The sequence below is a fragment of the Salmo trutta genome, unplaced genomic scaffold (assembly GCF_901001165.1).
Source record: "Salmo trutta unplaced genomic scaffold, fSalTru1.1, whole genome shotgun sequence".
Taxonomy (NCBI): Eukaryota; Metazoa; Chordata; class Actinopteri; order Salmoniformes; family Salmonidae; genus Salmo; species Salmo trutta.
The window spans coordinates 670,834-685,605 of NW_021823154.1; the positions used below are offsets into that span (position 1 = coordinate 670,834).

Consider the following 14,772-nt stretch of genomic DNA (forward strand, 5'->3'; position numbering starts at 1 on the left):
GCGTATGTCGCAAGTCACGACTTCACAGGAGAGCTTTTTATCAAAATGCGTTTTTGGGGCAGAAATGCCTTCTGGAACATGTGAACTTTCATGTGCCTTAATAACAAACTTGTATGCCATCTATAAATATAAATAAGACTGTTAAATTATGAGCATTGTTGGTTAACCTTTTATGGATAGGGGGCAGTATTTTCACGTCCGGATAAAAAAACGTACCCGATTTAATCTGTTTATTACTCCTTCCCAGAAACGAGAATATTCATATAATTGTTTGATTTGGATAGAAAACACCCTAAAGTTTCTAAAACTGTTTGAATGGTGTCTGTGAGTATAACAGAACTCAAATGGCAGGCCAAAACCTGAGAAGATTCTGTACAGGAAGTACCCTGTCTGACCATTTCTTGGCCTTCTTTGTCATCTCTATCCAAAACAAAGGATCTCTGCGGTAATGTGACATTTTCTCAGGCTCCCATAGGCTCTCAGAAGGCGCCAGAACGTTGAATGATGACTTTGCAGCCCATGGCTGAAAAACAGTAGCGCATTTTGTAAGTGGTCGATCTCAGGACAATGGACTGGTGCGCGCATGCACATGAAGAGTCCATTTTAGATTTTGAGTCTTTGAACGAAAACAACGACTCCCGGTTGGAATATTATCGCTTTTCTACGAGAAAAATCGCATAAAAATTGATTTTAAACAGCGTTTGACATGCTTCGAAGTACGGTAATGGAATATTTTGAAATTTTTTGTCACGATACGCGTCCGCGTGTCACCGTTCGGATAGTGTCTTGAATGCATGAACAAAACGCCGCTATTTGGATATAACTATGGATTATTTGGAACCAAAACAACATTGGGTGTAAACTGAAAGTCCTGGAAGTGCATTCTGACGAAGAACAGCAAAGGTAATCCAATTTTTCTTATAGTAAATCTTAGTTTGGTGAGTACCAAACTTGGTGGGTGTCAAAATAGCTAGCCCTGTGATGGCGAGCTATCTACTCAGAATAATGCAAAATGTGCTTTCACCGAAAAGCTATTTTAAAATCGGACACCGCGATTGCATAAAGGAGTTCTGTATCTATAATTCTTAAAATAATTATGTTTTTTGTGAACGTTTATCGTGAGTAATTTAGTAAATTCACCGGAAGTGTTCGGTGGGAATGCTAGTTCTGAACGTCACATGCTAATGTAAAAAGCTGTTTTTTGATATAAATATGAACTTGATTGAACAAAAGATGCATGTATTGTATAACATAATGTCCTAGGAGTGTCATCTGATGAAGATCATCAAAGGTTAGTGCTGCATTTAGCTGTGGTTTTGTTTTTTGTGACATTATATGCTAGCTTGAAAAATGGGTGTCTGATTTTTTCTGGCTGGGTATTCTGCTGACATAATCTAACGTTTTGCTTTCGTTGTAAAGCCTTTTTGAAATCGGACAGTGTGGTTAGATAAAGGAGAGTCTTGTCTTTAACATGGTGTAAAATAGTCATATGTTTGAAAAATTGAAGTTTTCAGATTTTTGAGCAGTTTGTATTTCGCGCCACGCCCTATCACTGGATATTGGAGCGGCGTTCCGCTAGCGGAACGTCTAGATGTATTAAGCTACAGAAAAAGTTAGCAACCTTACCACTATCCATGATTGGCTGAGATAATGAGTGGGCTAGACATGCAAAGAGAGGAGTTCAGATTGGTTTGCCATAGAAGGCTTCTGTCTATTTGAGATGGTCAGTCTGTTGGTAATCCTGTTGAATGCTGCTTTAAAAAAAAATGTATTGTGTAGTAGAGTTGCTCTCCACTTTCTGTAGGATCGAGTTTTGACATCCGTGGAATTAGAGTATGATAACTAAAGAGATGGAGGAAACACCTGTCTCCGGATTAAATCTTCAATCTAAGGGCAACCGTGGTATGGCATCCGTGACAGGGAGACGCGTCCATCATGCATGATGATGTATATGGGTAGGATAGTCTAGCTAGCTACATTTTCATATATTACACATTTCTAATTTTGACAGAAGTGGTTTCATTTCAAGCTAAAGTGTACTGTTAGCTAGCTAGCTAACATTAGCTGGCTGGCTCCCTAGCTAAAGTTACGTGTATGACGTTATTATTCGTATCCCAGAACCGTTTGCTTTGCTAGTTAGAGCCTAATGTTAGCTACCTAACATTGAACCTGGTTGGTTAGCTCCCAGCAGATTCATGCAGGGTAGTAACGACATGATTTGGCACTATGTTCATTGTTGTTAAAAAAAAGGTATTTCATGGAACAGCAGTCTTTACTGCTATTAGCCAATAGAAACATATTGAATAACATGTTCACTACACGGAACAACAGATAGTCATGACTGCTACTAGCCAATAGAAACACATTGATTAACATGTTCACTACATGGAACAACAGATAGTCATTACTGCTATTAGCCAATATAAACACATTGAACAACAGATAGTCATGACTGCTATTAGCCAATAGAAACACATTGATTAACATGTTCACTACAAGGAACAACAGATAGTCCTTACTGCTATTAGCCAATAGAAACACATTGAATAACAGATTCACCACATGGAACAACAGATAGTCATTACTGCTATTAGCCAATAGAAACACATTGATTAACATGTTCACTACATGGAACAGCAGTCTTTACTGCTATTATTTTTGGTATTTTTTTTTATTTCACCTTTATTTAACCAGGTCGGCTAGTTGAAAACAAGTTCTCATTTACAACTGTGACCTGGCCAAGATAAAGCAAAGCAGTGCGACACAAACAACAACACAGAGTTACACATGGAATAAACAAGCGTACAGTCAATAGCACAATAGAAAAAAAGAAAGTCTATATACAGTGTGTGCAAATGGCGTGAGGAGATAAGGCAATAAATAGGCCATAGTAGCGAAGTAGTTACAATTTAGCAAATTAACCTCTATGGGCTAGGTGGGACGCCTACTCAACAGCCAGTGGAATCCCGTGGCGCGATATTCAAATACCTTAGAAATGCTATTACTTCAATTTCTCAAACATATGACTATTTTACACCATTTTAAAGACAAGACTCTCGTTAATCTAACCACACTGTCCGATTTCAAAAAGGCTTTACAACGAAAGCAAAACATTAGATTATGTCAGCAGAGTACCCAGCCAGAAATAATCAGACACCCATTTTTCAAGCTAGCATAAAATGTCACATAAACCCAAACCACAGCTAAATGCAGCACTAACCTTTGATGATCTTCATCAGATGACACTCCTAGGACATTATGTTATACAATACATGCATGTTTTGTTCAATCAAGTTCATATTTATATCAAAAACCAGCTTTTTACATTAGCATGTGACTAGCATGTGACTAGCATTCCCACCGAACACTTCCGGTGAATTTACTAAATTACTCACGATAAACGTTCACAAAAAACATGACAATTATTTTAAGAATTATAGATACAGAACTCCTTTATGCAATTGCGGTGTCCGATTTTAAAATAGCTTTTCGCTGAAAGCACATTTTGCAATATTCTGAGTGGATAGCCTGGCCATCACAGGCTAGCTATTTTGACACCCACCAAGTGTGGTACTCAGCAAACTCAGATTTACTATAAGAAAAATTGGATTACCTTTGCTGTTCTTCGGCAGAATGCACTCCCAGGACTTCTACTTCAATAACAAATGTTGGTTTGGTTCCAAATAATCCATAGTTATATCCAAATAGCGGCGTTTTGTTCGTGCGTTCAAGACACTATCCGAAGGGTAAAGAAGGGTGACTCGCCCGGCGCGTTTCGTGACAAAAAAATCAAAATATTCCATTACCGTACTTCGAAGCATGTCAAACGTTGTTTAAAATCAATTTTTATGCGATTTTTCTCATAAAAAAGCGATAATATTCCGACCGGGAAACCCTGTTTTCGTTCAAAGACTGAAAATGTAAACATGGTGGAGTCTCGTGAATGCGCGCCCCAGTCTCATTGTTCTCAGATCGACCACTATCCAAATGCGCTACTGTTTTTCAGCCATGGCCTGCAAAGTCATCATTCAACTTTCTGGCGCCTTCTGAGAGCCTATGGGAGCGTTAGAAAATGTCACGTTATGCCAGAGATCCCCTGTTTTGGATAGAGATGATCAAGAAGGCCAAGAAATAGTCAGAGAGAGCGCTTCCTGTTTGGAATCTTCTCAGGTTTTGGCCTGCCAAATGAGTTCTGTTATACTCACAGACACCATTCAAACAGTTTTAGAAACTTTAGGGTGTTTTCTATCCAAATCAAACAATTCTATGCATATTCTAGTTACTGGGCAGGAGTAGTAACCAGATTAAATCGGGTATGTTTTTTATCCGGCCCTGCAAATACTGCCCCCTATCCCCAACAGGTTAACACTGGAGTGATTGATGAACAGATGATGATGTGCAAGTAGAAATACTGGTGTGCAAAAGAGCAGAAAAGTAAATAAAAACAATATGGGGATGAGGTAGGTAGATTGAGTGGGCTATTTACAGATGAGCTATGTACAGCTGCAGCGATCAGTTAGCTGATGTTTAAAGTTTGTGAGGGAAATATAAGTCTCCAGCTTCAGCGATTTTTGCAATTCGTTCCAGTCATTGGCAGCAGAGAACTGGAAGGAAAGGCAGCCAAGGGACGTGTTGGCTTTGGGGATGGCCAGTGAAATATACCTGCTAGAGCGCGTGTTACGGGTGGGTGTTGTTATCGTGACCAATGAGCTGTGATAAGGCGGAGCTTTACCTTGCATAGACTTCTAGATGATGGAGCCAGTAGGTCTGGCGACGAATATGTAGTGAGGGCCAGCCAACTGGAGCATACAGGTCGCAGTGGTGGGTAGTATATGGGGCTTTGGTAACAAAACGGATGGCACTGTGATAGACTGCATCCAGTTTGCTGAGTAGCAGCAGCCCCTGCTGCCCTCAGTAGTCTGTCATTCCTTTTCCCTCTCAACCATACAATTTTTAATTCGTCATCAATCCATGATAATTTAACAGCGTTTACAGTCAGTTATTAATGGGTGGTTATTAGTAACTGAAATAAGCAATTTCATAAATGCATCTGGTTGCTTGACAGTCTAATTACCTGTATTTAAATATCTGTTTTATAGAACAGCTACTTTTGACTTCAGGGAATCCTCAGAGCTGTAAGACTTGTGACCATGTTGAGGTAAGTCATAATGTCAATTCTTACTTTTACATACCTGCAGGAGTAAGGCACAGTCTCAAAGCCAGGTGTGTACTGACCAACGATTCATACTGCGATATAGACAGTCCTGTGTTTTGCTTTAGTAATATAAACACAGTCTCAAAGCCAGGTGTGTACTGACCAACCATTCATACTGGGATATAGACAGTCCTGTGTTCTTCTTGTAGTCATGTAGGATTTTACCTGTTGTCATATTTTGTAATTAGACAGTTTAATTGATAAATTACCAGCATTCCATGAATGAATAAATACATTAGATTAGTAACTTTGGTTAATGGGCCAGTTCCCCAGACACAGATTAAGTCTATTCCTGGACCATAAATAACTTTCCATTGAAACTTCCATTGAGCATGCTTTTTAGTCCAGCACTAGACTCAATCTGTGTCCAGGAAACAGGCCCCATATGTATTACTGACATGCTTGTCCTTGTTCAGGACTCCACACACTGGCTTCAGATTGAACCCTTGACTTCCACTGTCCAGGGAGTGACAATGTTCAGGTAAAATAACTACTTTTAACATTTCATTCCACTTGCTAGTGTATTTCCCCATTACCTTTGGGAATAGTCTTCTAATCCAACCTCTCCATTTGACCATTGACCCTCTCTACCATATCTTGTTGTTGCCCTCAGACACAGGACACCCAAAGGGAGTTATGAGTGCACAGTGTCTGGGCTCCGCTGGCTGTGTGAGAGAGATGTCATTCTGAAGTATCACTTCAGGAACTGGGAACCCTACAGTCAACTTCTGAAAGACATGCAGTACACACAAGGTGGTGCATTGCTGGACATCGCTATGGAGTTAGGTGAACTGGAGGAAGTTCATCTGCCACACTGTGTCTGTTTAGGTAAAACCATATAGAAATACTATTCAGAAAAACATTTCCATGTAACTGAGTTTCACTTCCTGAATGAATGAATGAACTATTCTGGGAGTTAGAGTTTACTGTGATCCGGTACTGCATATTCTTTGTGTTTTAGTTGGATGAATAATACAATATTTATCTTTCTGTCTCCTTTTTATTGTGTTGTTCAGGGACCAACCCTTCCCTGAGGAATGAGATGAAGATTCTTCATGTAGAGGAACATGGAGTGTCTTTAGAGGAAGTGCATGAGGTCACCAGATTCCATGCTAAGATTCTCCATCCCAAGTTCTCACTTATCTCTGTTATACTGAGATTACTGTCTTTGAACATAGATGTCCACTGTGACGTGGTCCTCTATATGGCAGTAAAAAGGTCAACAGTCATTTCAAGGCTGTACCTGCTCCTCAGAAACTCCAGTCAGAAAGAGGTGAGGCACTATCATTGAAGTGACAACAGTATGTTGAATCTTACTGAAGGAAAGCTGATAGTTTGTTGAAAATCTCTAGATTACAAAGACAACATGCAGCTCTGTGAGAAATCTATTCCTATCTCATTCATTTGAAGAGCCAGTAGACAGCACTCCTCCCTCTGGTTGAAGGAGAACCCAATGCCCCTGGGCAGTGATGGGGACATTGCCCTGTGTAGGGTGCTGTCTTTCAGATGGGACGTTAAACTGGTGTCCTCTCCATGGTCACTAAATATCCCATGGCACTTATCATAAGAGTAGGGGTGTTAACCCGGTGTCCTGGCTAAATTCCCAATCTGGCCCTCATACCATCATGGCTACCTAATCATCCCCAGCTTCCAATTGGCTCATTAATCCCCTCTCCTCTTCCCTGTAACTCTTCCCCAGGTCATTGCTGTAAAAAGGAAATCTCTTCTCAGTCAACTTGTACACCTTTATAATAATATCCTGGTAAAATAGGGATAGTAGAACAATAGTCTACACATTTTTTGTTGTTGACAAAAATTGATTGCATGTTGTGTGAATTACGAGACTACATTGTTCTGACTGACTACTACATTGCTCATTTTGTAGGCTGTTCGGGAACAGGAGAAAAATCAGGTGTCCAAAGGATTTTCAGAATTCGTCCTGTCAAGTCCAAACGGGCCCTTAAAGCTGAACAGTTTGTTTGCATTCAAGAATCCCCATTCCACTTCCATCAATCCAGAGGTGCAGTTTTAGCAGGCTGAGGACATGAATCTGTCATATTGTATATGATTAACTGGAATATCATTCTATTTCACTTTCTTTCTCTGTCTGTTGTCTCAATCGTTGCACCATATGGCCTCCTACAGAAGATTCAGCTGTTACCTGCAGACACCACACCAAGCTGTTGTCAGATGATTATGAGAAACACAGGGGTTGACATTGAGATGGAATTAATCGGGGAAGATGAGAGGACAGTATGGAAATCAGTGGTATCAAAAGGTAAGAAATACTGTACATGAACAGTATGTCAATCATCAATGTCCTTTTCTAACAGATGCTATTAAAATGTTTGATATTTTCTATTGTTTGTCTTTCAGATCTATACAGCAAAGACTCTCATCCAACAAGTAAGTTTGTTTTTGTGGATGAGGTTTATAAAACGGGTTACAGAGCTAACATCTCTTCAAGTTGTGATGAAGGACACTGATGAAGGTCTTCATGAGTCATGTTCAGTGGGGTGATGAAGGTCTTCATGAGTCATGTTCAGTGGGGTGATGAAGGTCTTCATGAGTCATGTTCAGTGGGGTGATGAAGGTCTTCATGAGTCATGTTCAGTGGGGTGATGAAGGTCTTCATGAGTCGTGTTCAGTGGGGTGATGAAGGTCTTCATGAGTCATGTTCAGTGGGGTGATGAAGGTCTTCATGAGTCATGTTCAGTGGGGTGTAATGATATAACTTTCAGACAGAAATACAGAGCCTTATCTGCATCACATTTTGTTTTACAAAGTGGGATTAAAAGGGATTTCATTGTCATTTCTTGACGACAATCTACACAAAATACTCTATAATGTCAAAGAATATATACTGCTCAAAAAAATAAAGGGAACACTTAAACAATACAATGTAACTCCAAGTCAATCACACTTCTGTGAAATCAAACTGTCCACTTAGGAAGCAACACTGATTGACAATAAATTTCACATGCTGTTGTGCAAATGGAATAGACAACAGGTGGAAATTATAGGCAATAAGCAAGACACCCCCAATAAAGGAGTGGTTCTGCAGGTGGAGACCACAGACCACTTCTCAGTTCCTATGCTTCCTGGCTGATGTTTTGGTCACTTTTGAATGCTGGCGGTGCTTTCATTCTAGTGGTAGCATGAGATGGAGTCTACAACCCACACAAGTGGCTCAGGTAGTGCAGCTCATCCAAGATGGCACATCAATGTGAGCTGTGGCAAGAAGGTTTGCTGTGTCTGTCAGCGTAGTGTCCAGAGCATGGAGGCACTACCAGGAGACAGGCCAGTACATCAGGAGACGTGGAGGAGGCCGTAGGAGAGCAACAACCCAGCAGCAGGACCGCTACCTCCGCCTTTGTGCAAGGAGGAGCAGGAGGAGCACTGCCAGAGCCCTGCAAAATTACCTCCAGCAGGCCACAAATGTGCATATGTCTGCACAAACGGTCAGAAACAGACTCCATGAGGGTGGTATGAGGGCCCGACGTCCACAGGTGGGGGTTGTGCTTACAGCCCAACACCGTGCAGGATGTTTGGCATTTGCCAGAGAACACCAAGATTGGCAAATTCGCCACTGGCGCCCTGTGCTCTTCACAGATGAAAGCAGGTTCACACTGAGCACGTGACAGACGTGACAGAGTCTGGAGACGCCGTGGAGAACGTTCTGCTGCCTGCAACATCCTCCAGCATGACCGTTTTGGCGGTGGGTCAGTCATGGTGTGGGGTGGCATTTCTTTGGGGGGCCGCACAGCCCTCCATGTGCTCGCCAGAGGTAGCCTGACTGCCATTAGGTACCGAGATGAGATCCTCAGACCCCTTGTGAGACCATATGCTGGTGCGGTTGGCCTTGGGTTCCTCCTAATGCAAGACAATGCTAGACCTCATGTGGCTGGAGTGTGTCAGCAGTTCCTGCAAGAGAAAGGCATTGATGCTATGGACTGGCCCGCCCGTTCCCCAGTCCTGAATCCAATTGAGCACATCTGGGACATCATGTCTCGCTCCATCCACCAATGCCACTGTCACGATTCCCACCGACGGTGGCGCCCCCTCCTGCTCGGGTGGCGCTCGGCGGTCGTCGTCACCGGCCTATTAGCTGCCACCGATTCCCTTTTGCTTTTCCCTTTTTTTATTTTAGACACCTCAATTAGCCATTAGAGGGGCTATTTAGTTTAGCTGGCCCGCTCCTTGTCGTGCGGGATTAATTGTTGTATTCGACTGTTTAGTTCGTGTCGGCTTGGCATTGTCGTACCTTATATTTATTCCCCTGTGTTTGGGAACTTTGTTTTTCTCTCAAAGTGTTATTAAAAAACAACACTCCCTGTGCTTGTTGCTTCCTGCGCCTCATTCCTCACACCACGACTACCAACGCCGTTACAGCCACGTTGCACCACAGACTGTCCAGGAGTTGGCGGATGCTTTAGTCCAGGTCTGGGAGGAGATCCCTCAGGAGACCATCCGCCACCTCATCAGGAGCATGCCCAGGCATTGTAGGGAGGTCATACAGGCACGTGGAGGCCACACACACTACTGAGCCTCATTTTGACTTGTTTTAAGGACATTACATCAAAGTTGGATCAGCCTGTAGTGTGGTTTTCCACTTTAATTTTGAGTGTGACTCCAATTCCAGACCTCCATGGGTTGATAAATTCGATTTCCATTGATTATTTTTGTGTGATTTTGTTGTCAGCACATTCAACTATGTAAAGAAAAAAATATTTAATAAGATTATTTCTTTCATTCAGATCTAGGATGTGTTGTTTAAGTGTTCCCTTTATTTTTTTGAGCAGTGTATATATTTAGATAGATAGAAATAAAATACCTAAAATAGTCGTTCCATAAGTATTCAGCACCCCGAGTCAATACTTAGAAACACCTTTGGCAGCGATTACAGCTGGAAGTCTTCTTGGGTACGTCTCTAAGAGTCATTACAGCTGGAAGTCGTTATTATGGAGTCACTATAATGTTGTTGATCCATCCTCAGTTTTCTCCCATCACAGACGTTGAACTCTGGAACTGTTTTAAATTCACCAATGTCCCGATGGTGACGTCCCTGAGCAGTTTCCTTCCTGTCCTGCACCTCAGTTCAGAAGGACGACTATCTTTGATGTGTCTGGGTGGTTTAATATGTAATCCACAGCATAATTATTAAAAATTTGTATTTTCAGTAGATTGATGACAAAACTTTACAACTAAATCCATTTTAATCCCACTATGTAACACAATAGAGAAATCCAAGGGGTATGAACACTTTTGCAAGGCTCTGTATGTTATGTAGAATAGACAATCATGTCAGCCAGGGTAGGTGTCAATTCCAAATAAGTCAGTCAATTCAGGAAGTAAACTGAAATTCCAATTCAATAACTGGAAAGGGGCATCTTCTTTCAATGACTTCTCAGTAAACCGAATAGTAATTTAATTTATTTTTTATTGACTGACTTCAATGTGAATTGTCCACAACCCTGGAGTCAGCTCTATTCAATAAATTACTATCAGGTGAATGATAACTGGAGAGACTGTTAGATGTAGAAACAGCTGCTGTTCACCCTAAACACATATTCATTTAATTCACCCCCCTTCAGCATTAACACTCCCTGGGATTCCTGCTGAGGAGTTTCTGAAGAAACACAGGGCTATACTCATTCAGGGAGTCAAAAACACAATGCCAATAGCAGATGATCTGTCGTCAAAGAGCATGATTGGTGATGAAGAGTATTCCAGAATAAAAGCTGAAACAACTGAACAGGACCGAATGAGAGAACTACTGAGATCAGTCCTCCCTAAAGGACCAGAAGTGACGGGAGCTTGTCTCAAAGCTCTCATTGAACATGAACACCATCTTGTTAAGTACTTGAGTGAATCTAGGTAAGACAGTTTTCTTTTCTCCCTCCCTTGAATATGTGGAATGATTAAATATAGGTCAAATAAAAACATAGCTACCCAGATCAAAGAGAAAGTCTTTTTCAGAATGGAAGCATGTTTTTGTGTTGCTGCCTGTAATAAATGTCTCTTATCTATCATAGGACCATCATCACATCATTATCTCAGGTGTATCATAGGACCATCATCACATCATTATCTCAGGTGTATCATAGGACCATCATCACATCATTATCTCAGGTGTATCATAGGACCATCATCACATCATTATCTCAGGTGTATCATAGGACCATCATCACATCATTATCTCAGGTGTATCATAGGACCATCATCACATTATCTCAGGTGTATCATAGGACCATCATCACATCATTATCTCAGGTGTATCTCACTCCTCATTCTTCTCCATACTTTCTGATCTCTCTCTTCCCTTCTCCTCCATCCTCTGTCTTGTAGCACCTAATCTGAAGATGCTGAGGCCTGTCTCCTAGTCTGTGGACAAAGACACTTCTTCACCTAATCTGAAGATGCTGAGGCCTGTCTCCTAGTCTGTGGACAAAGACACTTCTTCACCTAATCTGAAGACGCTGAGGCCTGTCTCCTGGTCTGTGGACAAAGACACTTACAATCATTTAAGGGAAATGTTTGTTTGTGCTATTCTTTTAACAAATGTCTGTGTTTTATTAATGTGCTGTTCTATAAACTAATTTGTGTGTTCATCAAGTGTCTGACTGTACAATCCTCACTATCAGTAGCTGTAATTTGGCAGTAAGCCCAGATGTTGTTTTGAGAAGGAGATATCTCAGTTTCAAGGTCTCATCTTAGAGAGAAGAAGACTGGTGAGGTGTTGGTCTGTTAAATGTTATGAACCAGTATTGGTCTGTTAAATGTTATGAACCAGTATTGGTCTGTTAACCTCTCTGGTACATGTGGGACGAACTCGTCCCACCTACGTAACAGCCACTGAAATCCAGTGGCGCGATTTTTGAATCGTTAGAAATGCTATAACTTCAATTTCTCAAACATATGACTATTTCACAGCTATTTAAAGACAAGAATCTCGTTAATCTAACCCCACTGTCCGATTTCAAAAAGGCTTTACAACAAAAGCAAAACATTAGATTATGTTAGCAGAGTACCCAGCCAGAAAAAATCAGACACCCATTTTTCAAGCTAGCATATCATGTCACATAAACCCAAACCACAGCTAAATGCAGCACTAACCTTTTATAATCTTCATCAGATGACACACCTAGGACATTGTGTTATACAATACATGCATGTCTGTTCAATCAAGTTCATATTTATATCAAAAACCAGCTTTTTACATTAGCATGTGACGTTCAGAAAAAGCATAACCACCGCAAACTTCCGGTGAATTTACTAACAGTTTGCTAAATTACTCACGATAAACGTTCACAAAAAGCATAACAATTATTTTAAGAATTATAGATACATTACCCCTCTATGCACTCGATATGTCCGATTTTAAAATAGCTTTTCGGATGAAGCACATTTTGCAATAATCTAAGTACATAGCCCGGCATTACAGGGCTAGCTATTTAGATACCCACCCAGGTCAGCATCCACCAAAATCACATTTCCTATAAGAAAGATGTTCTTACCTTGCTTGTTCTTCATCAGAATACACTGCCAGGACTTCTACTTCAATAACAAATGTTGGTTTGGTCCCAAATAATCCATCGTTATATCCAAACAGCGACGTTTTGTTCGTGAGTTCTAGAATGCTTTTTCGCGGTGTCGCGCATGGCGCATTGGCGTGTCAAAAATGTCTAAATATTCCATTACCGTACTTCGAAGCATGTCAACCGCTGTTTAAAACCAATTTTTATGCCATTTATGTCGTAGAGAAGTGATAATATTCCGACCGGGAGTATGCATTGAGCCTAAACAGCCGAATAAAATTTCTCCTCAGAAGCGACTCATGCACGCGCATCATTGAAAGGTCCTCCGAGCATTCACTTACAAAAGGCGATAATATGTTTCAACCTGAGGTTCCCTCGTAAACCTTCAGTTATTTCGCGGGCTCTGAGAGCCTATTGGAGCCCTGGGAATTGTCACGTTACAGCTAAGATCCTTACTTTTCAATAAAAAGAGGTAAGACGCACGACTCCTTGTCAGACAGGGTACTTCCTGCTTGAAACCTTGTCAGGTTTTTGCCTGCCATAGGAGTTCTGTTATACTCACAGACACCATTCAAACAGTTTTAGAAAATTCAGAGTGTTTTCTATCCAAACCTGAACAATAATATGCATATTCTAGCTTCTGAGTTGGTGTAGGAGGCAGTTAAAAATGGGAACATATTTTTTCCAAAATTCTCAATACTGCCCCCTATACCAAACAGGTTAAATGCTATGAACCAGTATTGGTCTGTTAAATGTTATGAACCAGTACTGGTCGGTCACATGAATGGAACATAACAGTAATGATTCATTAATTATGCTAAATCATGCAAATATAACTTGTCTGTGTATAGCCGTTTACAAGACAACTGCTGGCTCTGACCAGGGAGAGCTCCTGATTGACATGTGTTCTATGGTGCATTGAGTTGGGTCTGACCAGGGAGAGATCCTGATTGACATGTGTTCTATGGTACATTGAGTTGGGTCTGACCAGGGAGAGATCCTGATTGACATGTGTTCTATGGTACATTGAGTTGGGTCTGACCAGGGAAAGCTCCTGATTGGTTGGAACCTCTCCAGCTCGCTGACAATAAACAATGATTCATTTCAGATTGACTTCGAGTGTCTCTGTGTGAAAGAATTTCCACAACATGATTTTGAAAACACAATTAAGGGAATGAACTGGAATGTTCTCTTGTCCTATACAGATGGGGAAGCTGGTAGTCAGGCTAGTCAAAGATACACACCATAACGTTGACATCTTGACCAAAGACCTTCCTTATTTTCTTTATGGGAATCAACTCACTCCGTCTGAAGGAAGTGAGGAAATGGACTCACCAAAGGGGATAGCTGAGAGGGCAGAGAAGGCACGTGACATCATCGACATGGTGTTGAGAAAAGGAACTGAGTCATGTTCCAGGATGATCAACCTTCTTGGGGAGCTGGACCCCTATCTTTGTTCACTGCTTCAGATCAACAGTGTTGGAGTACCAACCTAATGGTAGAATGGATAGTAACAGTGTTGGGGTACCATCCTAATGGTAGAATGGATAGTAACAGTGTTGGAGTACCAACCTAATGGTAGAATGGATAGTAACAGTGTTGGGGTACCAACCTAATGGTAGAATGGATAGTAACAGTGTTGGGGTACCAACCTAATGGTAGAATGGATAGTAACAGTGTTGGGGTAACATCGTAATGGTAGAATGGATAGTAACAGTGTTGGAGTACCAACCTAATGGTAGAATGGATAGTAACAGTGTTGCGGTACTGATGGGGTCAAATTGGGGTCATGATAGGGGCTGCAGCAAATGTTTGATATAGTATAATAATTGATTATTCTTATGTTGTATTAATAGAAGGGGAAGGGTTATAAGACCCCCACTACATTTATAGGGTCCTAGACTATAGATTATCAATATATATGCATTATAAGGTTTAAAATGGTTTCACAGTTCTTTTCTAGTCTCTGCTTCTTATAAAGAAAAGGTCTGAGAGGTGTGTGAGTAGTTATTGCATGGG

General features: G+C 41.1%; 1 protein-coding gene and 1 long non-coding RNA gene across 2 annotated transcripts; both read left to right on the top strand.

Annotated features, from left to right (window-relative positions):
* The first annotated feature begins 5,521 nt into the window (after positions 1 to 5,521).
* Positions 5,522 to 11,613, top strand: LOC115189427 (NACHT, LRR and PYD domains-containing protein 1b allele 2-like). Its single transcript, XM_029748055.1, has 8 exons — positions 5,522 to 5,696; positions 5,829 to 6,043; positions 6,232 to 6,488; positions 7,101 to 7,235; positions 7,361 to 7,493; positions 7,592 to 7,621; positions 10,810 to 11,092; positions 11,564 to 11,613. The coding sequence occupies exons 1-8, from the start codon at positions 5,548 to 5,550 to the stop codon at positions 11,568 to 11,570; spliced, it is 1,209 nt and encodes a 402-aa protein (XP_029603915.1). The 5' UTR covers positions 5,522 to 5,547; the 3' UTR covers positions 11,571 to 11,613.
* Positions 11,614 to 11,646: 33 nt separating this feature from the next.
* LOC115189450 (uncharacterized) lies at positions 11,647 to 13,862 on the top strand. The gene is made up of 2 exons (XR_003876910.1): positions 11,647 to 11,989; positions 13,473 to 13,862. It is a non-coding gene; the product is annotated as an uncharacterized LOC115189450 (long non-coding RNA).
* Positions 13,863 to 14,772: the final 910 nt, after the last annotated feature.